This window comes from Euleptes europaea, chromosome 1 (assembly GCF_029931775.1).
Source record: "Euleptes europaea isolate rEulEur1 chromosome 1, rEulEur1.hap1, whole genome shotgun sequence".
Classification (NCBI taxonomy): domain Eukaryota; kingdom Metazoa; phylum Chordata; class Lepidosauria; order Squamata; family Sphaerodactylidae; genus Euleptes; species Euleptes europaea.
This window is the reverse complement of record NC_079312.1, coordinates 61,827,051-61,854,006: the sequence shown is the minus strand read 5'-3', so window position 1 is coordinate 61,854,006 and position 26,956 is coordinate 61,827,051. Positions and strand designations below refer to the sequence as shown.

The 26,956-nt window shown below is 40.1% G+C and overlaps 1 protein-coding gene across 2 annotated transcripts in view; it reads left to right on the top strand.

Annotated features, from left to right (window-relative positions):
- The window catches only part of CACNA2D3 (calcium voltage-gated channel auxiliary subunit alpha2delta 3), a 698,701-nt gene that overhangs the window by 567,911 nt on the left and 103,834 nt on the right, over positions 1 to 26,956 (top strand). For both annotated transcript variants that reach the window (XM_056853929.1, XM_056853938.1), the window contains 10 exons: positions 2,744 to 2,827; positions 13,638 to 13,709; positions 13,974 to 14,035; positions 16,309 to 16,376; positions 17,380 to 17,425; positions 17,578 to 17,675; positions 21,062 to 21,155; positions 22,083 to 22,178; positions 23,311 to 23,432; positions 24,570 to 24,650. In XM_056853929.1, the coding sequence (XP_056709907.1) occupies positions 2,744 to 2,827; positions 13,638 to 13,709; positions 13,974 to 14,035; positions 16,309 to 16,376; positions 17,380 to 17,425; positions 17,578 to 17,675; positions 21,062 to 21,155; positions 22,083 to 22,178; positions 23,311 to 23,432; positions 24,570 to 24,650 (823 nt within the window). The remainder of the gene's footprint in view (positions 1 to 2,743; positions 2,828 to 13,637; positions 13,710 to 13,973; positions 14,036 to 16,308; positions 16,377 to 17,379; positions 17,426 to 17,577; positions 17,676 to 21,061; positions 21,156 to 22,082; positions 22,179 to 23,310; positions 23,433 to 24,569; positions 24,651 to 26,956) is intronic.

The following is a 26,956-nucleotide window of genomic DNA, read 5'->3' as shown; positions in this document are numbered from 1 at the left end:
TTTGGGGATTGTTTCAGGGAGGTGCCGGAGTGGGGGAGGAAAGAGAGAGGAAACAGGTCACCTAACAGCTGGTGGTCGGACAGACCTGGCTTCCACCCAAGGCCCTTTAAATTTTGAAAGGTAAAGGACCAAACTGGACCCTCACTTATCATGTCAGCAAAATCCCTGCTGGGGGCTTTTCCCCACTGCCAGCACTGGAGGCAGCTGAACCTCCCCCTCAGCAGGAAATTGGTGGGCGGCCTGGGAGGCTCCTGGGAGGCTTGGCTGTCACAGCAGCCATTTCCTCCCCCTACCACATGAGAGGATTTTTTATCAGTTGGCAATAGTGTAGTGTTCTATTATTATGACAATATAGCAGTGCGGGTATCAGGTTGTCTGAAGCTTTCATTTTTTAAAAGACATCTCTAGATTTTTCTGTTGCTGAGATATGCCTTTTCCTTTGTATTTCCTCAATGGAAGGAGTAGGGAATTCAGAAAATCTGGTCCATATATTGCTATACTATTATATTGATATAACACTATATTACTGCTGATTATAAAAAATAAATGAGTAAAAAGTTCCCAGTGGCCCAGGAGGAAACGGCCGCTGTAACTGCCAAGTCTTGTGAACACATGAAGCTGCCTTATACTGAATCAGACCCTTGGTCCATCAAAGTCAGTATTGTCTACTCAGACCGGCAGCAGCTCTCCAGGGTCTCAGGCAGAGAGGTCTTTCACATCACCTACTTGCCTCGTCCCTTTAACTGGAGATGCCAGGGATTGAACCTGGGACCTTCTGCATTCCAAGCAGATGCTCTATCACGGAGCAGCCCAACCCCTCCCCTTGTGGCAGTCCAACTCTCCAGCCTGCCCACCATTTTCAGGCTGTGGGCAAGCTCTGCAGCCCCTGATGCCGGCACCAGGGAAGAGCCTTTAATGGGGAAAAGGCCAGCTTGATAAGATGGGGGAATGTCTTTCTTTTGGGGGTACTGGTACAATTGCTAGCATGATGTAGTGGTGAGAGTGTTGGACTAGGATCTGGGAGAGGCAGGTTCAAATCCCCATTGTGCCATGGAAACTTGCTGGGTGCCCTTGGTCCGGTGACACAGTCTCAGTCTAACCTACCTTACAGGGTTGTTGTAAGGATAAAATGGAGGAGAGGAGAACAGTGGAGAGGAAGGCGGGGGTGGGTGGGAAAGGCTTAAATAAAGTAAATAATTAAAATATTATTTGCCACCTTGGAAATCCTTTGGAAAGACAAAATAAATAAGCACCTCTTTACAGGCTGGAAATGGGCAGCATTTCAGCTGTCCTGTTCTCAAAAGCTTTTGAACTTGAGTGTGGGGAAGGTGCAGCTGTTGCCATGTGTTTTCTCCATTGATTCTATGGGTACCTGCAAAATTATGGCCTTCGAACTCTGGTCTTTAAGTACCCATATTGCAGGTTGGGTCAAATGCCAAATATCTTCACAGGAATAATTGCATTTTCAGATTTCCAATATGCCTGCTTTAATGTGAGAATGTGTTGTCTAATTTGAGTGAGATGCTACAATAAAAAACCCCTACTGAATAAGCAAAACTGAGAATTTGTTGTAGAATCTTCTGTACATTTATTCTACAGTGTTGCTTTTCTTAGGATATTGGTCCTTTTACATACCAATGTGTAACTGTTTATGCTTTGCAATCTTGAGACTACGAAATTCATGATGAAGCACAACTATGAGCAAGCAAGCATGCTTTAAACCTTTTCTTAATGTAAACATTTTATTATAGTGAAGGACTTAAATTAAAGTTGGGCATCATTTGAATAGGCAGCTAGATTTCTTTATAGAAGTCCGCAGCTTAGTGCAGAGAACAGATTTTTTTAATGGGTGTCCTCCTCTGAGTATTTCATGATCTTAATTTTAAGATGGATCAAAGAAATGTATGTATTTTAAACCAGCCTCTGATGCAATACATTAATTTACCTACTAGTAAATGTAGACATAACAGCTTTAATCCATGCCTTGGAAGGTTATTTTTGTTTCTACTTGAGGGGTTTCTTAGTACTAATATGCAGCAGGGGGCAATTATGCGTTATGGCCATATGAGTGTCAAGCTCATTTGTCATCATGAGATGTTTATTTTAAAAACTGAGATTTACAATGTAACAACAGCCAAGATAAAACAGTATTCCCTTCTGAGTGTGTTTTTTAAACCCCCCACCCCTGTAAGAACAGATAAAATGTGGTATCAGTAGATATTAACACCAATCTCCACAGAAGTTGGGCCTTATCTTGTTTCAAGAGAAATACGTGAAGTTCTTAACAATAATACCATAGGAAATATAACATCCTTTTTGGCTGCGTGAGCTGGTTCATGATGTCTTCTGTAAACTCTGAGGCCAAGGTCCTGCATACTTTCCATGTGGTGTAGTTAGTACAATGTCTCGAGTGTTCGATGCAAAGGCATTTTATTAGGCATCAGCACTAATTTGTTCCTGCTTGTGCAGGTTCATGAGTTTAATTGTCAATTGTTAGGTGTGTTGGTTGTGGAAAATGCAAAGTCAGCTCAAAGGAAACCCTTGCGAAGGTCTCAAGGAGTCACATTTTAGATAATACTTGGTCAACACTTTCTATACTTAGCATTATCTGAAGAAAATGTTGGAAATCATATACTGCCCCTAAATGCTTGTCTAATAGTAGTAATTGAATCCAGTAAGGGAAATTGCCTTAAGTTAAATGAACTACACCCCATATGTTCATAACATTTTTTTCCAACCCTAGTATGAAGAAGGAAAAAAGCGAAGAAAGCCGAACTATAGCAGCGTTGATCTTTCAGAGGTTGAATGGGAAGACAGGGATGATGTGGTAAGTAAGTCAGAGCCTGTCAGAAATCTCTGTCACATTCATTATAAGTAGCAAATATTGCTTTTGGGAACAGAAAATCACACTACATTCCAAATGTATTTTTACCTTATAATTTTGTCTTGGCTTTTTCTTATACAAACACTTATACAAACATATATTCACTTTCCCTTCACACCATTTATATGCTGCCATTTGTTGCTTATTGATTACCAATGGAAGCATCCATACCACCAGTCCATGCTGGGTGATAGTCACTGAAGTGCCTCATAACAAGCGACATTTCTTCTGCCCCATCAGTTTGAATCCTAGTGCTGTTTTGGTTCATTTGTTCCTGCTGCTCATTAATAGTGTAGGGAAGGGGCTAAAGAAGGGGGGGAAAGAGCCCGCTGCTGTAAGGCAGAACCAACAGTGGTCATGGTAAATCCAGAGCAGCAAGGATATAGGCAAAGTATCTAGAGCCCAAAGCCTGAGTACCAAGTACCACAGAAAGAAGTATACTCTAGTAGGAGTGCTGTAGTAGATGGAGGGTTGGACTTGTACTGGGGAAGCTGAAGTTCAAAATATTCAGCTATGCAGAACTCTTTGTGGCTTGACCTATTGAGGAAGAATAGTGAGAATTAGATGAGGTAGTCCCATTAGGGTTGCCAACCTCCAGGTACTAGCTGGAGATCTCCTGCTATTACAACAGATCTCCAGCCAATAGAGATCAGTTCACCTGGAGAAAATAGCCACTTTGGCAATTGGACTCTATGGCATTGAAGTCCCTTCCCTGTCCAAACCTCACCCTCCTCAGGCTCTGCCCCCAAAATCTCCAGGTATTTCCCAACCCAGAGCTGGCAACCCTAAGTCCCATGCATCCTGATTTTCTCAACGTTATCACAAATGTGATATCTAATCAGATAAATATGTTAAATAATTGGGATAATTTGCTGCTGTGAGGACCAACAGCGTGAGGGAAAGCTTTATATGGCTCCTTCAGTAGAGCTGCCAACGCACATCAGCTATAGGATGAATGAGGAGCTGCTGTCAGGAGGACCACCATCTCTTCAGAGCTAGGGTAGGGCTCTCATTTTAAAATGTCAAATTGGGCAAAAAAAACCTGTCAACAGCCAGCTCTGGCTCCAGCTCGTTAAGTAACATTCAGAGGTCATATCAAAATGGAAAATGTTCATCAAATTTACGGATGTTTCCAGCTTTCAAAAGCCCTGCTGTTTCAACTTAAAATTCCCATTTTGTTTTTGCATCTCCTGTGTGTACATCTGTATTTTTACGCCATTTTCTATTTCCTTGTGCCAGTTTTTTCCTATTACAGAAATGTATCTTTAACTATTGTTGTATAAGTTGTGAATAGATGGTGTAAAAATGCTGCAAAACAAACAAACAAATAAGAAATGGCAGTAGCAAAAATGAGCAAAATGAAAAGGCTCACAGCAAACACAAAGGTATGAAAAGGGGCATATCCATACACCAAATAAGAAATGGCAGTAGCAAAAATGAGCAAAATGAAAAGGCTCACAGCAAACACAAAGGTATGAAAATGGGCATATCCATACACCACTAAATAAAATTTGCCTTGATGCTCTGTCTCTGTCTCCTCTCTCTCTTTCTCTCTTTGAAGAAGCTTGCCTTTTTCTCACTTTACAGTTACTGATGCCACAGCTGAAAAGTTTTTTTTTGGGGGGGGGGGTTGTTCCCATCCAAACCACAGAATTTAAAAGTGGAGGATCATCTTAGCACTGTCCATCTAACACCTTCTTTTAGGCATGTGCTAATCTCTGTCATTCAGTACTTTCTGTCCAAAATCATATAATCTGTGTCTCTGCAAATCCCTTCCACGCCATTCTTCACCATGTTATTTTTTTTCAGCAATACTGTATCAAAAGATTTCCTTATGTCCACAGATTAACCTTTGCCTGGTCTTTCTGTTAGTTCCCCCATAAATCTGATTTGTTAGGCATGGTTCGTTCAGAGCAAATCCATGCTGACTGTCCTTAATTATATCGTAACCTTCCAGGTGTGCTCCTTTCAGTTATTGTTATTTAGCTTTTGCTATAATGTCTGAACTGACTAAAGTCATGCTTGCATGTCTGCATTCTCATAGATCTTTCCTAGCACTCTTCTCAAATACCCGCAGTACATTAGCATCCCTCTGTCTTTACAAACTCCACTCATTTTGGAGAGGTTTTGAATATATCAATGGAAGGTTCCTATACTTATTGTGTCATGTCTTTCTGAAATCTGGGATTCATCACGTATGTGTCTCTCTGGAGTTTAGTCAGTATTCTGATGTAGTCATTTCTCAGTCTTTTCCCCCCTTTTAACTAAAGTTTAGATTTGCTTTTTCTTGCGAAATATATATCCATAACCCTCCAAATTCACTTTGTGAATAATGAAACCGTTTAGCAAAGTTGATCTTTTCAGAGGCCAGACGACCTCTTTTTCTAAAACACTCTTGTGATTTCTGTACATAAATACCTTCCACCAGATTTTGTTTTATTTTCTGCATTTTCCACCTAAAACTTTGTTCCCTGAGGAGTGCCATTTTATTCTTCTTATGCTTCACCTTATTCTGATCTTCTTTAACAATTTAACTCAGGTTCATTTTGAAATTAGATTTCAAGTGGAATTCTTCAGTTGTGGAATTCAGATATCACAAGTGCTGAAGTTAACTGAAAGTCCCCCCCCCCCCCAACCCTCACCAGAATCTCCAGGGCTTTTGTTTAATCAGTTCCATGTAACGTTTGCTACATTAAGCTGCATGGCGGGGGGTGGGAGAGAGATGCAGTCATACTGAGAATATGGGAAGCATACTTTCCACTGCACCCAGTTAGTTTAAAATCTGGGTTGGAAGGAACCAGTATTCACCCTGCATACTTACTGATTACAGCCTCCTTCTCTAAAAGGGTACCTTAATTCCATTTTTCTGAGCCAGCTCCAGATGGAATTTGGCTCAGTCTTGGAATGTCTGGAGGAAATCTACCGTTGACTTCTATGAAACCAAAGAAGAAAGCTGCAATCAGGAGTCTTGTTCAGGAGGACATTTTCTGCCGCCTTCACAGATTTTATTGTTCCTGCAGGAACGAATATTCATTTCCTGTATAGCTCCCACAAAACAAGAGAGAACATGTGACCCATGTTCTGGATCTTGCCTTGGGGATTCTGGGGTAGAAGGAGTCCAAACTGTTACTGTTTGAGATTTATCAAGGAAATCCAACTCTTTGTTAAAAATATAACAATTGTAAAAATATATATTTATATATGCAAAAATGCATTTGGTAGGGTTGCCAACCTCCAGGTGTTGGCTGGAGATCTCCCGCTATTACATCTGATCTCCAGGTGACAAAGATCCGTTCACCTCATCGTTTCCCTTTGTTGTTTCCCTGGTGACAAATTTTGTATTGTAAACTCATTGGGGCAGGGATCTTACCTCCTATACCTGCAAGGCAATATAAACACTAGTATTACTGTATGAATCGATATTTCTTTCTTTAATTTTATTTAAAAGAATTATATCTTTCTAAGTGTGCTGAGGCTGAAAGAAATGTAGACTCATATCAGCTTGAACCATAGAAAGGCAGCAAAGCAGAGGTCTACAGACTAGAAGAAAAACTGTGCTACAAAGCCAAGAACTATATTCACAGGGTAAAAAAAAAATCCAATTCCCACATGCATACTTGATCTTAAAAGCTACGAGGGTTTTTTGTAAATCTGCGACTTGCCCGAGGGCTGTGTGGGGAGTGGGTCTTGGAATACTGCAGGTCCTGAAATGGAGAAAAATGAGAAACATGTTAAAGATAAATGGAACAGTTCTTTAAACATTAGAAAGTAGATTGGTAATTAAGACCAGCTCTCCAAGTCCAAAACCACAAAAAGTTAAAAAGGGAAAATATTTCCAGAATTGCCTATTACGCATTGTTGTTGTTGTTTTTTAAAAAGCCTATAGTAAAATATATGTTTTATTTTATACATGCCTCCAGCGAAAAATTATTCTTTTACACTCGCTGAAAGAAGAGTAAGATTGTTAACTCAAATCTAGATGGCCAAGAATTAAATTTAAAGAGCTGCAAACATTGCAGTTTTCAGCAGGTCAGCCATGCTCAAATTCTTCACAAAAATAAAAACAGATATTTTTACTTACAAGCTTTGGCAGCTCCCCCCACCCCCATGCACACCCTCTCCAAGAAATCCAGCACTGGGCTTCAGGGGACAATGTCTGCAAATTGTCATGGGGGGGAAGGGTCCTCATTGTCTGATTTCAGGTGCTGGAATGCAAACCATTCCTAAGGACATTCTGCATTGTGTTCGACCTCAGTATTGTTCATATCTGCTTCCCCTTTCTCAAATATAGTATTCTTTATTTAATAAAGCAGACATTAAAAAAATGTTAACTAAAAAAGCCTCTGTTTTTTTAAAAAAAAATCTTCACCTTGTTCCTAAATATGTGTCAGGTGAGCTATTTGAGGAAGGAGTAGGGTTGCCAGGTCCCTCTTTGCACCAGCGGGAGGTTTTGGGGGCAGAGCCTGGGGAGGGGAGGGACTTCAATGCCATAGAGTCTATTTGACAAAGCGGCCATTTTCTCCAGGTGAACTGATCTCTATCGGCTGGAGATCAGTTGTAATAGCAGGAGATCTCCAGCTACTACCTGGAGGTTGGCAACCCTAGGAAGGAGGTTTACATTTAAAGCACTGCAGGACTGTATTATACTGGACTAGAAGCAGCAACTTGGTAAGCTGCACAAGAAAATAGTGTTCTGCGATTTTAATGCCTGAAAATCCCACTCCTGATAAAATCCAGGTATTTTGTCCCATCTATCTGAAATTTGACACAGAGAATCTACCTTGTCAGGGTATAATCTTACCAAATGTCAGATGTAACCATTTGAAGAATTACCCTGTAATAGATGCTGATTTTTTCCTTTAACCTTGAAGCTGTTCTCTGCTTGAAACATTTTTGGAGGGGAGGGGAGGTACATTCATACACATATCTTTCCTATCTGGCTTTTCCAATTACAGTTAAGAAAAGAAACAAAAAGAATGATTCAGAAATGTCCCTGAAGATGCGCCCTTATTTCTTGTAAGAAAAATCTATTGAATGAAGCTATTAGGTGCCTAAGTCCCCACTGACAAGTGTAGAGCATACATGTTAAAATAAGATAAAAATGGCCATTGTCTGTGCTGTCAAATGTTTGTTAGAAGTAGCCACACTGACAGTAGTTGTGAAGCTGGTTGTTGGGGGAGGGGGATTAGGCAGAAAATGATGGCAATTTTTGATGAGAATTTACATCTTAAGGTAGACTTGTCTTCCTGACATCATATTGGGGTCCCTTGACACCATATTTGGGCTCTGTTTATTATCTTATATTCTAATGGAAAAGTCAGCCAGATCTGAGGAGGAGAAGGAGAAGAAGAAGAAGAGTTGGTTTTTATATGCCGACTTTCTCTACCACTTAAAAGAGACTCAAACTGGCTTACAATCATCTTCCCTTCCCCTCCCCACAACAGACACCCTGTGAGGTGGGTGAGGCTGAGAGAGTGTGACTTGCCCAAGGTCACCCAGCTGGCTTCACCAGATTAGCCTCCGCCGCTCATGGGGAGGAGTGGGGAATCAAACCAGGTTCTCCAGATCAGAGTCCACCGCTCCACTTAAATTTGGTGGCACTTAAATTTGGTGGCTTATGTTGTTCTCCTCTCCTCAGTTTTAGCCTCAGAATGACCCTTTGAGGAAGATTAGGCCGAGAGTATATGACTGTCTTAAGATCTTCCAACAAGCTTCCATGGCAGATTGGGGATTCACACCTGGGTATCCAGAATCCTAGTCCAACTCTATAACCACTATACTACACTGGGTGGTCATACACCCACTAGCCTAGAAGAGTTTAACTCTACTTAGGATGGCACTGTAATATCTCATCCTCCTTCCCTCCTCCATAATCACTGCTAAGTAAAGACCCCCTCACCATCAGTTGATAAAGTAAGGCTAATTCTGTTCTTTTCATTATTTGTTTCCACATTTGTTTCCACATAAGAGAGAAAAAATATTTAAAAGATCCCAGCCAAAGATTAAACTTTCAACATGTTAAGATTGGGGTTCAATTTATAAGACAGCTGTCTTCCAGGCAAAGCCAAATACTGTGGAACAGAAGTGTTTTTCCCAACTATATTATAGTACCTTTTAATGCAGTAAAGAAATTTTCTGAATGCATTTTGCCCTACCCATAGACCACTGCAATGTGTGTGGTATGCTGCCATGTATATATGGCAGCGTAAATGTGACCCACTTTACAGTTGAGCCCCAATGTATGACTTATTTTTTTATTCTGGATTTAAAGAAGCATCCATAGCTTGGGCAGTTTTTCACCCTAATGGCCAAAAATGGATCTACTGATTAGGATATAAAGCTCTCCTATAAGGAAGTAATACTGAAAATTTGGATGGACTAAAATCAGAAAAGATTACTGAAGAAATAGGAAGCAAGAATTAGCAGACTTAAGCAGTCATACTAATATCAAGCATATGGAGATAATGTCCACAAAAAAGAGCCAAATATTCCAAGCACCCATCCACATTGGATAGCATGTTACACTTTAGAGGGGAGATAAGAATCTAAAGACATAGAGCAAGAGAATAAATCACAGCTGACCATACATTTCCATACAGGTTCCAGACAGAGGTCCACTTCCCAAATCAGAGGTGTTCAGAAAGCAAATAATCCAAGGGGAACACAGTGAAGAAGCAGGCAACATATACCAGAAACTGGATTTGCCTTGCTTACCTCACTGAGCTGGGGATTTCAATGGAAAATTCAGCCTTCCAGCTGAACAAAGAACCACTGAGTATGAAATACTAATGCAGGCTTTGTTATTTCCAAGGCCGGGCATAATTTCTTTGTGGTGAAGTGCCCTGATCATTTACTGGAAGGCCTTGATTAATAATCTAGTGGCTAGGTACTAGGTATGGGTCTATGTCTCTCTGGGGCAGCTACTGTCCTCAGCAAGTGCAACAAGATTAGGTGTGATCAGGGCTTACCCAAGGCTGAGGACCAAACATGGTTGTAGGGCCCTCCTCTGGCACAGCCCCCCAAATATTGCCAGTAGATAACATCAAGCATTGGCATACATGGAATGTTGACGTAATAATAGTATTATATAATTCAGTGTAACACTTAACCATGAATATTAACCATGAATGCCAATTCACTAGACAGGCAAATGGAGTTCCTATTTGACTCTATGAGCTACAGCTTTGGTTAAAGGTGAAAGGTCATATGGGCACAATCTTTGTCCATTAGGCTTAGACACTATTAACCAATATCTTGGGGTGGCACTTAGCTTGCTTCCCCATGGTCTTACTCCTTCTGCTAGCTCCCAGTCTTCAGAGGTGTTAGAAATCCGTTGCTTTGTTTTTGTGACTGGCATACAGATGGAGAGAAAAGAAAGCTCAAATGGAGGTTGATTACAACACAGAGAGGGAAATATTGGACTAATATTAGAGAACATTGCCTCTAGGCAGAGGGAATTAAGATAAAATTAAGGTGTATGGCTCTCCCTCAGATATTTCACTAGTTTTTTTTTAACTCTTTTAATATTCATTACATTTTCTTGGTTGTTCCTTCAGAACAGAGATCTCCATGTTAATCTCAAACTCTGCATTAGGTGAAATTTGGTGACCACTCAGATCTTCTTAACCTTGCTGACTGTCTTGTTTCTTCAGAAGCAGATAACTCCATGACACAACTGGACTAACAACTTGAATTCATGTTTTATGTAAGTCCCAAGTAAGAATGGGAGGAACCCCCCTCCCCCACCCAAGAAATTCACTAAACTGATCCAAATACTCTTTGATTTTGTGAGAATTCCTTGGAGGTTCTACGTGAGCAGGAAACTCCATGTTTGAATCATGTTCTGATTTAGTAGTCTGTTGTAGTGTAATACCAAAGGCTGAGTATTTTTCCTATGAGATAGCGCTGTCTTCAGCGCTGGTTACAACAGGCAACATGGAACAGAAAGAAGGAACATGTACCCTGCTCATTCTTGGAGGACAAAATATAGAATGGAATGTTTTAGGGAGTGTCTAGATTACACATCAAAGCATGTTTTTAATGGATTAAACTGGCATAAGAATCCCACAAGAACCTCTGAGGATGCTGGTTCTGGAAGGGTATGAAAACGTTTGTATTTATTTATTTTAACTGTAGCCTATAAAGCTTAAGATTGAACAATCCTATTTTTTTCAAAAAAATATATAACTGAAACAAGATGAACTATGCTGATGGAAACACAAGGTAAGAGCCACGGTATTGGGCATTCCCTCTCCTCCAGTAAATCAATTTCTCTTGTCTCCAATTACCCTGCTTTAATGTAGGGATGGATGAATATGCCCTTTTTCATTCCTCTTTCTTTCCACATGCTGTCATTGTGAATGCTTTCTGTCCTCACATTTATGTTGTTGGTGTGATTATTCATTTGTATATTTTATGCATTTTATTCAATTTATACGGGATTTATATGTACAATGTATGCCATTTTTACATATATGTATGTAAGGCTGATTTACTGACACACTAAGAATGTTAAAAGTTGTATATGTTTTATGGGAATGTTGCACAAGGAAACTGAAAATGGTGCAAAAATAAAGATTTTAATTGGCACAATGAAGAAGCACATATTCAAAGCAGACCAGCAAGCTTGTGAAATTCAGTTGTATTGCTAGATTGTTGGAATGTATGAGTAGGGTAGCCAGGTCCCTCTGCTCCACCGGCAGGAGCTTTGTGGGGGTGTAGCTGGGGGTATGCAATGCACCGACATCACTTCTGGGTTTACCCAGAAGCAATGTGAACGCTCTAGCAATCTCCACCGAAATTCTATGTTAAACCTGAAAGTGACATCGGCATGTTGCGTGGGTCATGCACACGCATTGCACTCCTCCCCCTCCACCTGGCCCTCTTTTGCCCGCCGACAAGCTGAGGGTTGGCAGGCAGCCTGGTGGACTGGCAGGCTTGTGCCCATCCCCACCAGGCAATTGGCAAGCCTGTGTATGAGTATTGGGTTAACTCAGCTCAGGAATATTCCCTTAGGAACTCTACATTGGAATTTAGGAGTGATTTAACTAGAATTAGTTGTGATCACATGCAATATCAAGCAATGGTGAAAAGGAGAGAATGGAATTTACATAAGGAAGAACCAGAGGAACAGGAGTATTCAGCCTGTTCCCAGTCCCTAATTATTCTACATTATATCTGCAGTGTTTTTTTATTATTTTGTTTTGTTTTTTGTTTTGTGAGAACCTGCATTTTCCCTGCCCCTGGCCCCTTGGCTGCTGTCCTCCCCCTGCCACCAGGGGCTTTTTAAAAAAATTGTAATTAAATATCATTATAACTTTATAACATGCTACCAGACTTTGTGCGGGTTATCTGAATTTCCAGCTCCCTCAAACAAACTTTTTAAAAGTAAGTTTCTAGCCACTTTTGTTGTGAAAATACAAGGGAAAGGCATAATATACAGATTTTTATAATGTTATAATATTATATTCCAATGGTAATTTTAAAAAGAATCAGAAAAAGCTCTGGTGGCATAGCAGAGTAGGGCGGAAAGCCTCTTCCCATGTGGAAAACATAGATGGAAATCCTTGCAATTTCTAGTTAAAAAGGTAAAGGTCCCCTCCCCTGTGCAAGCACCGGGTCATTCTTGACCCATGGGGTGAGGTCACATCCTCACATTTTCTAGGCAGACTTTGTTTATGGGGTGGTTTGCCAGTGCCTTCCCCAGTCATCTTCCCTTTACCCCCAGCAAGCTGGGTACTCATTTTACCCACCTCGGAAGGATGGAAGGCTGAGTCAACCTTGAGCCGGCTACCTGAAACCGACTTCCGTCGGGATCGAACTCAGGTCGTGAGCAAAGCTTTGGACTGCAGTACTGCAGCTTACCACTCTGCGCCACAGAGCTCCTTGTAATTTCTAGTTACTAGTTCTAATTTCTAAACTAATTTATAGTTTATCCAAAGGAAAAAGGCTTATGGCTGCAAGTCATAAAACTAATCATTTCCATAACAAAAACCATTACAGCTAGGTCCAAAGTAGACAAGATGGGAAATACCTGTTTGTGATCTCTGGTTGTTGTTTTTAAGAATAATTACTAGCCCAAAGTGGCTCTTTTGAAAATTGGGAAATTTTACTCCTCTATGACTTAAATAACTCCTCCAAACTGCAACTGGCTCCACCGGTGTGAAAATACATGTTCAGTTGCTTGTTTTTTCACCTATGCAGAGCTAATTCTAGTTACAAAGGCAGAAGGAAGGGATTGCATAGTCTTTATCCAGTGACCTTTCCCAGTTCTTCAAAGCAGCCACTGGGACTGATAATTAGCTGGTAACATCCTAATCCTGAATCTTTTGTGTCTCATCCAGTTTGAGCCCTAAAATGGCTTAAATATGAAAGAGGAAAATATTCCTTGATTCAATCCAAAATCTTAGAAACCAAGTCTAGGTGACAGAACACATCCCTTGATATGATCTCTACGCTTAGATGTAGTTGTCAAGAGAATTTCACCTGTAACTTGTTCTGTAAAATCACAACCCATTTGTCATTAAACTTTATCCTATAACACCATTAATATGGTTTAAAATGAATATCAAAGATGGGTTGATATATGTGTTTCTTTTGTTAGGTATATAAAAAACATTCTTTTGCTGAAATTCTTTGGAAAAATTGAATTAAGATAATGAAACATTTTGCTTTATGAGAGGATATATTTTCTTAATAATTCTTAATTTTCTTATAATTCTTAATTATACATGTGTATATATTTTTACTTAAGCTTCGCAATGCAATGGTGAATCGGAAAACAGCAAAATTCTCCATGGAAGTGAAGAAAACAGTGGACAAGGGGGTATTGTATAGAAAATACTGTTCCAGCTCAATGTAAACTCAACTGTTGTGTAGAAATCAGGTTTAAATAATCTGTTTGGAGTAGAAAATTATCGCTGATAAATTATTTCTTATATGCTTGTTAATCGTGAGTCAGGTATAAACATCTGCATGTTTGCATGTATCCTGACTGTATGTTGCTATCAATCTTATAACGTTGCTTTTGTATTTAACTTTGCAAACTTCTCATAACAAACCTTCAGCTTTCCCCCCCTCCTAAATCTAGAAGCGGGTTTTGGTGATGACAAATGACTACTATTACACAGACATCAAGGGGACTCCTTTCAGGTAGGGCTGGCTATAATAAATGGAACGTTTCATCAGGCAGTTGCATTTGTACAAGCTTTGTGAGCTCATTAAAAACTCATCAGAATGGGCTGACAATAAAATATCCCTGAACAATGTTGAAAAGGAGAAGGGCTTTTCTAGCACGCCCTTTCAGGTTTTAGGTAGAGATGGGGAATTTTTGAAAGGCAAACTCTCTGGCCATCATCCAAGCTTGTCATTCAGAAAGTGGCCCAATCTCTCCAGTGCTGGATAAAGACGTATGTGTGTGTTCCTGTCTATGTACTGAACTTTCTCTGACATTGAAGAGAATGAGCAGCCCTGCTTTCACAGAGTCTGAGTGTTGTATCATAGACCCCATGTGCTCCACAGAGTTGCTGTAAGATGTCGAGTCTTTATCCAGACTAATATCAAAACTTGGGGACAAAGATTTACATGGAGGAAGAGGCTTGAGATGATAAATCCATTTTAAATTATGGGTTGGATCCCTTGATTCCTATTGGGTAAATGAGTGACCTCTGATGGAGGAAGCCTTCTCTGGATGGAACAAGGCTTTTTCTGCCTGAAAAGAAGGATATGTAGAATTCCATCCATTATCACCATATGTGCTGAGCATATTTCTGATTTTCTAGCACGCACACAAATATAACAGCAATAGTGAGCATTTTTTCCATTGGATATTTACTATATTCTTCATGTGATATAAACAAATGCAAGCAATCTTTAATCTAGCAGCTCATTTGATATTCCTGAAAAGAGCATAAATATACCCTGTACTCAATGAGGTGGTTTGACTTGGGGAGCAAGGAGTCCTGGTTATAACACAGACAGGTTTTAAATGAGGCAGAGTGGGTATTACCCCACATGAACAGAAATTATGCACTTCTTGGTAAATGAAAGCTACTTATTAAGATTATTAAGATGGTTTACAAAGACTCAAGCTAATATTACTGATAATTCTTTCAAAAGCCCACTGGCCAAGCAATGGGGAGGGCCTTGGACATGGGCATCCCAATCTTGAAGGGGGGGCAGCTCCACAGTGTCCGAGAGTGATGCAGCCGCACCGCCTCCTCAAAGGCTTCCCACCCACCATGGGGCACAAAAAAAGGTTTAAAATATAAAAAGGGGGAAATCCCCCATTGCCTCCAATGGGGCTGCACCACCAAAAAAGGTAATACAGCACCTCTGCAGTGCAAGGGGGCATTCCCAGTGTGAAAGGAGTGAGGGAGCTGCTATTAGGAAAGGGGTGAGGAAACTCCCCCAGGGATGCCCCAGGGGTGCCCTCTGTGCTTGCATTGGCTTTCCCTTTCGGGCAGGGGCCAGTAGCTCCCAGACACTGGTGTGTTTCCCCCCGTGCCAGCGTAGGTGCCTTCTTATTCTGTGATAAGGTGGCGCCTATACCAGGACAGGGTCACACTGGCTCCTAAGGAGCTTCAGCCCCCCCCTTCAGGAATGGGTTCATACATGACTTTCATAGTGGCTTTGGAGATGGTGGATAAATATAAAGTTCCATTTTTGTAATATCCTATTTTCTCCCTTGGCTTAATAGGGTCTGCAATCTCCTGAATAGGATGGAGACAGTCAGCAAGAGCTGTTAACCAATCTTAATTGAAACAAAGGATTCATTAGGTTTTTTAACCTTTTGAGATAAATTTGCAATTTTTGGAGGTCTCTGAAATTAGTTTTCTTAGCCATAAAAGCATTGGCTCTTATCAATGCAGTAGAGCCAGTCTGATACACCAGACAACATCTAATTATTTCAGGCAATCAGTCACCATATGTGGAGACAACAGCTCCCTCATAAGGAAAAAAGAAATTGTCAGAAGATCCCTGTTGTCACATTCTTACATTTCCTCAGTGGTTCAATTGACTCCAACACTGTCAATAAGGGATCGTTTCCCCTACACATGACTTTCATTCATAAAGAGCTGCCTCCCTCTGTGCCTATAGGGATATCCAAATCTTGGCTGAAAATGGGAGTTCCTGGACGAAAAGCACTGACCTTAGTGGGGCTGCATTTTATCTTGCCAGAGAATGAATGGTTGCTGTAGCCCTAAATATGCAAATATATACAGCCTCTTTCTGCTGGCACAACAAATATGAGATGGCCCTGGAGAGGAGCAATAAGTACAGAAATACCAAAAAAGGAAACAAGCCTAAATTGTTTCTAAAGCAGGAAGTAACAAAATAAATTGGAAAATAGGAGCTTTCATCTATATTTTATACCTTTGTTTGTGCCACAGATTTCATGGTTTGCTTTTTGTTTATCTGCACAGTTTAGGTGTCGCTCTTTCTAAAGGACATGGCAAATATTTCTTCAGAGGAAATGTTTCAATAGAAGAAGGTAATATTTTTATGATCTGATCACATTTTCTATAAACTAGTTGAGATGTTGAATTTCAGTGGGTCAAAAGTATGTGATCTCCTGACCAATATATTGTTCAGCTGCATTGTGCACAGTTCTGACTTTTTTCACGAGATAGGGATGGTTACCTGAATGCTCTACCTCAGCTCTCACATTTGACATCAGATGCATAGGATGTGTGCCTGGAAACAGTTTGGGAGCCAATGTAGATGGGGGCTTCCTCTGCTGGGGACTTCTCCCCACTGCTGGTATCAGAGGCAGCAGAGCCCGCCCCCTCAGCCAGAAAATGGTGGGGAGGCTATCAGAGTTCTGGACTTCCACAAGGCTTGGCTGTCACAGTAGCCGTTTCCTCCCCCACCACTGAGGGATTTTAATGTACTTTAATGAGCAATTGAATAGTGCTATAATATTGCCGTATAGCAATCTGTGTACCAGATTATCTGAATCCCCAGCTCTCATTAACAAAGGAGGTCCCCATTGCAGAGATATGCCTTTTTCTTTCTATCTCTGCAACAGAAGGAGCTAGAGACTTTGTTGTACTCCCTTGTGGCACTTTGTAGCCAAGAACTGTTTCATCTCTTTTGTCTTGTTTCTTTCCTTTTGATTTCCCTAACAGCCACTTCTTACCTTCATAATCACTTCATAAACACTTCTTACCTTGTAATGACCAACACAAACCCCTCTCAAATACCAGCCTTTTTCACACCATCTTTAGTGAAGCTTGTACAGGTGTCTTCCACTGTCTGACATATGTGATCATATGTACTTAATGATCTTTGCTTACCTAGATTTATCAAAACAAGCTGCTTAGGTTTTGTGCATTCATGAGCACTAGTGAAAATACCATCTGTTGTGATTTACGATGCTGTATAAACTAGTGAATTTTATTTTTAAAAGAAAAAGAATGACAATCGTGAATTGTATATGAATACTTCTGCTAACGTCCTCCAAAATGACCCTTTGCCATTTATTTCGGTTTCAGGGTTGCATGATTTAGAGCAGCCTGATGTATCTTTGGCAGATGAATGGTAAGCCTTTGACAAAGCATGACCTGGACTTGTGCTTACCCTTTTTTTTTTTTGTCATGGTAGTTGTGCCCAGCTCCTCATATGGAAAGACAAAAGGAGATCATGCTTACCAATCTGTGGTACAATTATTTTTAACCACTCTGTGTTCTCAGGTCCTACTGCAATACCGACGTGCACCCTGAGCACCGCCAGATGAGTCAATTGACAGCTATTAAAAACTACCTCACAGGAAAAGAGCCATTACTTCAGTGTGAGTATGTTGCGATTGAAGTTCTAATTTGGTTCTGGTTTGCAGACATCCACACACATAAACACATTGTACTTGCCTTTTGTGGAGCTGAATCCAGTTTATTTCCATTTCCCCAATGCAGCAAAATGTGCATAATTAATGAGCTCTACTCTGAGAGGTGATATAACATAGTGACTGCTATGAATGCTTAAAGAACTAACCAGGGCCGACTCTGCTTAGCTACTGAGATCTGAGGAGATCAGGCTAGACTGGGCCATCCAAGTCAGGGCTGATATCTATCTACTGTGTTTCAATCTCACCCCTCCTAAGGAGCTCATGTTACCTGGTGTTCTCTTACCCCTTTTTGCACACAAACCAGTGATTGTAGTTTAGACTAAGGGAGAATGACTGGCCCAAGATCACCTAATGAGTTTGGTAGCAGACAGGGGATATGAACCTGACTTTCACTAGTCTGACACTTTAACCACTACACTACAGTGGCTCTGATAATAACACTCAACCTACCGTACCAGATTTTTGTAAAGATTACAATGTAATAATGTATGTGAAGTACTTTTAAATACTCAGGAACACTATATACGTCATAAGCATTGTTACTTTGAAAGTTCTGTTTGTACTGTATAGACAAGTTACTGGTGCATCAACACAATGCCATATGTATATATATGCTGTCAAGTCACAACCAACCTATGGGGATTCCAGCATTTTTTCAAGGAACATGAGAAATGGGGGTGGTTTGCCATAGTCTTCCTCTGCAGTCTTCATTGGTGGTCCCAATGGAGGAAGGCTGTGTCTCAGTGGAAGAGCCTCTGCTTTGCATGCAGAAGATCCCAGGTTCAATTCCTTTTTTAAAAAATTTTTTAAATTTTCCAGACAGATATTAGAAAACATACAAACAAATAAACATACACATCAAATTATTACATTATAATGGAACTTACTCTATAACTTCTATTCTCTCTTCTTTGAATATTATAATTGCATATTCGATTACAAATTTCTTACTTAAATTGTATTATTTCATCAGTTAACAACTATATACTCAAGAAATACTTTCAGTTTTTCATAAAAATTCAGAGGTTGATCTATTATTCACTATAGTATAGACACTAACTTAGCCATAAGTACATATTCTACAACCTTATTTGTCCTTTCAGTTACATCTGGGTAGTCTTCTGCTTTCCACTTTCTTGCATACTCCACTCTTGTCGCTGTCACCATATACTTAAATAATTCATTATATATTTTTGGCATATTGTTGGCAAAATATTAAACAACATACTCATTGGATCTAACACGAATTTGGTTCAATTCTTGGCATTTTCAGTTAAAAGGACTAGTCAGTAGGTGATGTGAAAGACCTCTGCGTGAGACCCTGGAGAGCTGCTGCCAGTCTGAGTAGACAAGGCTGACCTTGAAGGACCAAGGGTCTGATTCAGTATAAGGCAGCTTCATGTGTGTTGCATGTGTGCTCCCTATCGAAGTACTGACCCCCTTAGCTTCCGAGATCTGATGAGATTGGGCTATACCATAACATTCCACATCAATACAGTGCCATACACCACAGATAAAACAAGACATTGATCTGGCTTTCAGACTACATAATAAAACCCTATTAAGGAAAGGAGAAAGCTGGCGCATACTAATAGGTGGTGGTGGCGGTTAAGTAGCGCCCAGGGATGGTGCTACCACACCGCCTCTAGAACAGCTTGCTGCCAAGCGCAGCAAGCCAAAAAAGCAGTTTTGAGGAAACCCCATGGAACTCTCCATTGAGTTCCATGGGGCTACACCTGATCTTTTTGCATGTGTAAATTGGTGCCGGAAAAAAGGGGCGTTCCTGGAAAACACTACCAGTGAGGCTATGCTGGCACCCAAGCATGGTGCTGCTGCACAGCTCCCCGAAACCAGCTTCAGTGGCCCTGCACCGGTGTTTGTGCCACTTTAGCTGGCGCAAGTGGCACTAACACTGGCACAGAGGTCACGCCGGTTCCTATCCCCTTTCACCCCCACCCCCACTAGGATTGGGCTTTTAGATTGATTCAATGATATCAAACAGAATTGACTTCAGAGCAACTCTGCATGTGTAACTGAAGCAGTTCCATGTTGGCAATGGCATAGAACGTGCATCATGTGCATCTATAGAGCAGTAGGGTTGTGCATATCAATATACCTGAACCAAAAATAAACCCAAAATTAGCCATTTTGGCAATATTTGGGTTTCAGGAAGACCAAATGCCAAAACCTGGGAATCTTCCCAAAGCTGAATAGGTGATTCCTGAAAAATTTTGGCTTTGGCTTTCCCCAGGCTTTTCCCTGTGGGATTTTTTATAAATGAGCTCGGGGGTGGTGGTGGCATTTTTGGAGGTAGAGTTCCCAAATGTTCAGGGTAGCTTCAATGGACTCTCTTTGCATGAACCCCAAAGTTTGGTGAAGATTGGGTCAGGGAGTCCAATTTTATGGGGTCCCAAAGGGGTCACTCCCCTCCTCCATAGAGAAGCATTGCAAATCGGTTCTTGTAGGTTATCCGGGCTGTGTGACCGTGGTTTTGGTATTTTCTTTCCTGATGTTTCGCCAGCAGCTGTGGCAGGCATCTTCAGAGGAGTAACACTGAAGGACAGTGTCTCTCCTTCCAGTGAAGGTTCAGTGTTACTCCTCTGAAGATGCCTGCCACAGTTGCTGGCGAAACGTCAGGAAAGAAAATACCAAGACCACGGTCACACAGCCCGGATAACCTACAAGAACCGATGAACTCTGACTGTGAAAGCCTTCAACAAAGCATTGTAAACTTTACCAAACTTTGGGGTTTGTGCAAGTAGAGTCCCTTGAAGCTATACTGTGAATTTGGTGACTCAACCTCAAAAAATGCCCCCCTGGGAGAATTTTAAAAGTACTTACTTTTCATAGTCTGAAATGGTTGCTTTGTCTCCAAAGAATCATGGGAAACTGAGTTGCAATGGGCCTGCACATTTTCTTTTCTTTTTTTGCAGAACCCTAGATAGCAGTGGGAAGGGCTGTGAATCATATTCCATATTCTGGAATATAACTACTGTGGATTATGTATTGGATGAAATATAGTATGGAAGCATGAAACTCTTACCAGGTTTAATACATGGCATTTAGAAAACTCTAGTCCCTGTGTGCAAGAGTGTAGTGCTAGCTTTGGTATCCAGAAATAGAATGGTAGTCATCTTACCTCTTAATCAAAATTAAATGGGTGAGATTTTCCATCTCTTGCATTCTTAAAATTTCTTCTGGTGTCAGAGCCCTCAGTGAAACATCAGATCTGTGAAAATAAACCTGGAGAATCTTTGGCAATATCCCCTAGTTTCTTTGATTCCTAAAGAGGCTTTGCACATGTTTTTTATCAATGCTTTAAAACATTACAGGTGATAAGGAATTGATACAAGAAGTATTGTTCGATGCAGTAGTGAGTGCACCAATAGAAGCTTATTGGACCAGTCTTGCACTAAACAAATCAGAGTAAGTAAAAATTGTGTTGTTTATTATTTTAACAACAAACTTGTGCATAGATTTTTTTTAAAATGGTCTTCATGGTAAAATTATGGTAATTTAAATGGAGTGTTTGCTGTAGTGAGATCCTAGTGCTGTTACTATAGTTTTTTTCTCAGATACTGGTAGCAATAATATGATTGTTCTACAGTTGAGATTCTGATATGATATCCAGAGAGCCCAGCGTTCAGCTCTGTGCCTTGTATTTTTGGGGTTCGGGTTTACTAAACCCAAAATTTTTTGATTATTCAAAAAGGCCGAATCCCTTATGTTCAGCTTCTTTGGATTTGTCAAAAAATTCCAGGTTTATTAAACCTGAACCCAAAAACACCAGGGGGAAAAAAGGTGCATAGCCCTACTGCTGACTAATATTCAGTGTGCTTCACATTAAATCAGTACACTAAACCACATTTCATTTAAAATCAGTTTTGAAAAGAAAAAAAGGGGAAGGGAAAAGACCCATTAATGGGAACTAAAAGCATATTCCATAAAATTACATAGGCAATAAAGTATTCTAAAAACTATTTTTAAAAGGGAGGAGAAGGAGGAGGACAGAAAACCAAAATTTTGGAGTGAATTCAATAGGACTTTCTCCCAAGTAAGCATGCGTTGGATTTGATCAGAATGGAGGGATCTGGTGGATTAAAAGTTGTGTTTATACTGGTGTGTCTTCCTTGCTCTAAGTTCCTGTTTTTTTTATTGGGGGGAGGGGTTCAGTTTTGCATGTGTTTTGCTCCCTCTAGTTGTCAGTTCAATATGAAACAGCTTTAAGTTCTGCGTACAAGCGAGAAAAATGAGAATTTGGAAAGCCCCTAAATTCACTGCCTTTTGTGACCATGAGATAACCACACACCATTTACGACCTAGAAATATTATTCTTCTACATTTATCTTTCAGAAATTCAGACAAGGGAGTAGAGGTTGCTTTCCTTGGAACTCGTACAGGTTTTTCTCGTGTCAATTTATTTGTGGGCCCAGAACAACTAACTAACCAGTAAGTCGTATGCTATGTAAGATAAGAAAACAGGAAGAAGAGAAAGTTGGCCATAACAACAAAACAGTCCTCGATTTCTCCCAACTCTCTATACCCCAACTCAGGTTTTCTGTAATGTAATATTTAGAAATGCTTTGGTATGTCTTGTGTGGTTAGGAGTCCACTTTTCCATTTAGACAGTAGATTGCTTCCCCGTCCTTTTGGGGATTTTGAACTTACTGAAACCAACAATCATTTATCTAGTCTAATAGAACCTACCCTTCTTAGTATCAGTGATAAGCAGATATTTAAGAACAAAAACACATACCTTGGGTAAGCTTCTGCTCAGGGTTTTTTTCACTCTTGTCCACAGTTCCACAGCTGAAAAAAATTGAGTAATACTGACCTAGCTTCTAAGACTGTTGGGTTAACAATTTAAGCATTATAAAGTACATTAAGATTATCTGATTTTGTGTAAGGAAAGTAGGTGATATTCATTTGAGACTTACCTGGAGTGCTAGCACAACAGGTGATTCCACTAATCCAAAACAATAAATGCATATCTATTACAATAAGTTGTTAGCAACTTATGGTCTACAGAAAGCATCTTATATCTATCCTCTGCGTTATTCATTTTAGGCAAATGTTTACTCAATAGCACCAATCCAGCACAAACATCTAGTTTAAAGTAAAATCTATTTAGAAAGGCCAAGTTTCAAAGAGTTACCTTAGCTATGTCCAAAGGCCAGAGGGATTTTTCCCCCTTGAACATTATTTCATATCACAAACAAATGTTGAATGCCATATTAGTTTGCTCTGTAGTTTGAAGGGCTGCAGTTTGGAAAACACAAAACATCTTTGGGTTCTGTAACAAATTCCCAAGCAAATCATTTTGTAAAGAAGAATGACTACAGAAACGGAAAAACTTTGCTCTCCAGTACATTCTGAACACCTTTCCTATTCTATTCATTATGTTCATAGAATGGTTATTATGTGAGGTGTATTCTTAGAAAAGAAGAACTGGAAACAAGTTTAGATTAATGCTGGTACTGAGTTGTTTTATAGCATCTCGAAAAGGAAATCTGATTTTTTGACGAGTTTTATGTGATTCATCAAGAAACAGTAAACACGTTATGTTTCCTTCTGTTTCAAGAGACTTCTTGACAGCTGAAGACAAGGAGAATATTTTCAATGCTGATCACTTTCCACTTTGGTACAGAAGGGCTGCTGAGCAGATACCAGGAAGCTTTGTATACTCCATCCCATTCAGTACAGGTTTGTCATTAGTTATGCTGTAACTTTCAGACGATGGATAACTTAAAAAAAGAAGAAGAATCATTTGGTCAAATAAAATTTGGTACACAGTATTTCTTTTTCACATATTCTTTAAACTATAAATGAGTAGAGTTTGTGTAATACCGCCAATAATTTTTAACCTCAAAATATATTAAAACATGATATGGGTATCTACACGTGCATAGAACATCACTAGGTATTAATCTGAGGACTAAAAATTTGGGCTTAAAGAGGGGTCAGAAATAGATTATGCTTTTAAAAGCATGTGAAGGTGGCTATAAATTTAAGTATGAATTGTTTGAATATATAAGGGAGTTATTAGACCATGATCCTGGCAAGTTCATGGGATCAGGGTAAATTGTAAGGAATAAATCATCAGCAAGGAGAGGTAGGGAATGAAAAAGTGGTCCCTGTGTTGCTAAGACCAGACAGTAAACCTGCCTGTGAGCTTTTATGGGAGTCTTGTCTTATTGTGTCACCTGCTCTGTCCCTTCGCAGTTCACCTACTTTGCTGGTGTGGCTGGTAAACTGAAAATTTCATGCTTTGGTCACAGCATGGTGGTAGCATGTAGGTTTACATCCTGTCTGTGTTCTCTCTGTGTTTCATACTGACTCAAGTCCTAACAGGAGCCTCGGGGTCAAAGCAGTTAAGGGGCTGAAAGGATCCATGATTTCCCCAACATTTTAAAAAAGCTAGCAAAGAATTTGAATTGGAACCACGTGGCAAGGGAAGGGAGGGAGGCGAACTATTCCCACAGGTATGGTTTCACCAGCCAAAATGTGCATACACATGCATGCACGCTGTTGTGAGCCCTAACAGGAAAAGGATCAAACAGCTCATCTCTTTGCCTGTATTTTCTTCCTCTGAGAGTTAACAGAAGCCTGGGGGAGTGATTTCAATCAGCAAAACAGCATGGGGGAGTTAAAGCCTCTTCTTCCACCCCTACATGGTCTCAATCTAAACCAAACTGTCCTAGTTTCTCTGACCTGGTACCGAGAAGACTCTGTGGCTTTTGCTCTTTATCATCTACTGTTAAGAGCACTTCATCCATTCTTCTAATAGCTTATACTGAAATCGAATCTTGAGTTGAATAATCATTTCCTTGAATCTTGCAGAAACTGCAAACAAAAGCAATGTGGTGACAGCAAGTACTGCCATTCAGCTTCTCGATGACAGAAAATCTCCAGTGGTCGCAGGTAGAATTGTTGCTGCTTCTTTACATCAATGTTATAAAGAGGCTTTGCTTTTTGCATGCCACTTAGACAGCCTATAAAAAATCTTATTTAGAGTCTGTTTTGGAAGAAATTTCAATAAAGTGCAACGTAATGATCTAATGTCTGGGTCACTGCAGGCCTTCTCCTTAAAATGCTTGATTCTAAGGGCCTCCAATACAGAAAACATTTAATGAGCTGAAGAGGGTGGGGTGATTGAGTATAAACAGCCCAGTAATTATCAAAACAAAAATTGCATTGTGGGAAAACTTGTGAAATCTCAATATTCCTTATTACATGTTTTTTATGGACAAGAGTGCAGCCGCATGAGTCATTCATATCTCTGTTTGAAGTTAGGTGTCTATCTTACATGAGAAAAATAATAATTCATGCAATTATCTTGGCAAGAAGACTTATCAACAGTAGTACACTAAAAGCACTAAGCAACGCTGGATATCTCAGATTTTTTCCAGTATGCTACTTGTTTGCAATATGTGTAAATTATAAATCTGATATGTTGGAAAGAACTTTGTGATTTTAAAAATCTGGCATGTCTTGAGAGTTATTCTGAGATGAGTGCTTGCTACCAGCATTAGTGTGTCTTTTTATGATGGCTTTCTCTAATTGCAAAAGTGATAGTTTATCAGTCACTGAACACTGGAAAACCATGGGGCCGAGGGAAGGGTCTGTCTCTCATCATATACTGATTCAGGTGTTCTTGAGCCAACACATATACTGATTCAGTAAACCTTAACAATTAATCATGCCCATTCTTGTTGGCCCCTATAATTGGCCGCTCTGGCTTGGGAGATTTCTGGACTTTGGGGGCAGTGCCTGGGGATAGATGAGTCTGAGGAGGGAGCCAGCCAGTGGAGATGTGATACCTTACAGTTCACCCTCTGAAGCTGCTGTTTCCTCCAGGGGAACTAATCCCAGTAGGCCAGAGATCAGCTATAATTCCAGGAGAACTCCAGGCCCCACCTGGAGGATGGCAACCCTTTTGGCCCCTGATGGGTATAGAATTCTTCCTGTATTGAATGTAGATTTAGCCCTCTGGTGTCTAAAAAGAAAAAAAAAACCAAGGTAGCAGCATAAGCCAGTTGTGGTAGGAACCTTTTCTTCTCAAATACCAGGAAAAAAGACAGGGGAAATAATATTGTTAGCGGTTGGCCCTGTGCCAGTTACCAAAGTTGTTCACATCTAAGTACTGTAAAGAGGTAATTCTTGCTTTTGATTTTTGAAGTTTTTTCCTGCACCTGCAGCATGGTGTTTTTATTAAAGCATCCATCAGTAACTGTCACGTATTTAAAGGAAGGAGAAACCATAACTGCTATTATGCTTATAAATGTCGACGTATCAAACATTGTTCCATTTCTGCTTTGCAAAAAGTAAGAAAACAATTAGGTATGCACTATTATGTTTAATTCTTCATGTACTAATTACTGCTTTTAAAACATAAGGAAAGCGAAGGAAATTGCTTGGTGAGAAGGATTTGCAGTTGTAACACTCAATCAGTGACAATTCAGATGCTTTCAGGAAAAAAACTTATATTGTGTGTTTCCAATTAAAATAGAAATTGCTTATTTTGAGTCTGTACTTACAGATTATAAACAACTAAATGCTAAGTTTCACCGTTTATGAAACGTAGTTTGAAAAACTATATACAACTGTACAAAATTAATGTGGTGTGACAGATGAATGGTTGAAACCTTGATGACATCCTGGAAACCTCAGCCCTGTGCAGCTGTCTCCAGTCTGTTCAATGAAAAACAGGACAGTTAAAGGTCACCATCACTATCATCATACTCATGCATTATGCTGCATGGCTTGAAACTTATAATGTAGTCCTTAACATGGTTACACCCTTCTAAACTCATTGACTTCAATGGTCTTCAAAGGGTATAACTCTGTGTAGGATTGCACTGTGAGTCTTGGTGTCTTTTGACTTTGATGTCTTTTGACTTTGTCACTTTATAAAAACCATAGAGTTTCATCAGAGATTGCTAGTGTCCACATCATATGGGGTGCACATGCTCATCACGCACTCCCAGCTATGCCCCCACAAGCTCCTGCCGGTGGAGCAAAGGCACCTGGCAACCTTAATACATGTGCACACACATTTGGTTTCTAATATGCGTCTCTGACCCTTTCTCAAATACAATGGCAGTTGCTGGAGTTCCAAGGCAAGGTAATTCTAGCATCTTCCCTCCCCCCACCCCCAGCAATCATTTGCATTTGAGATCATGCCCACATAAATAGTTGTTTTCCTGCCTTCATGGTTGTGGATATCT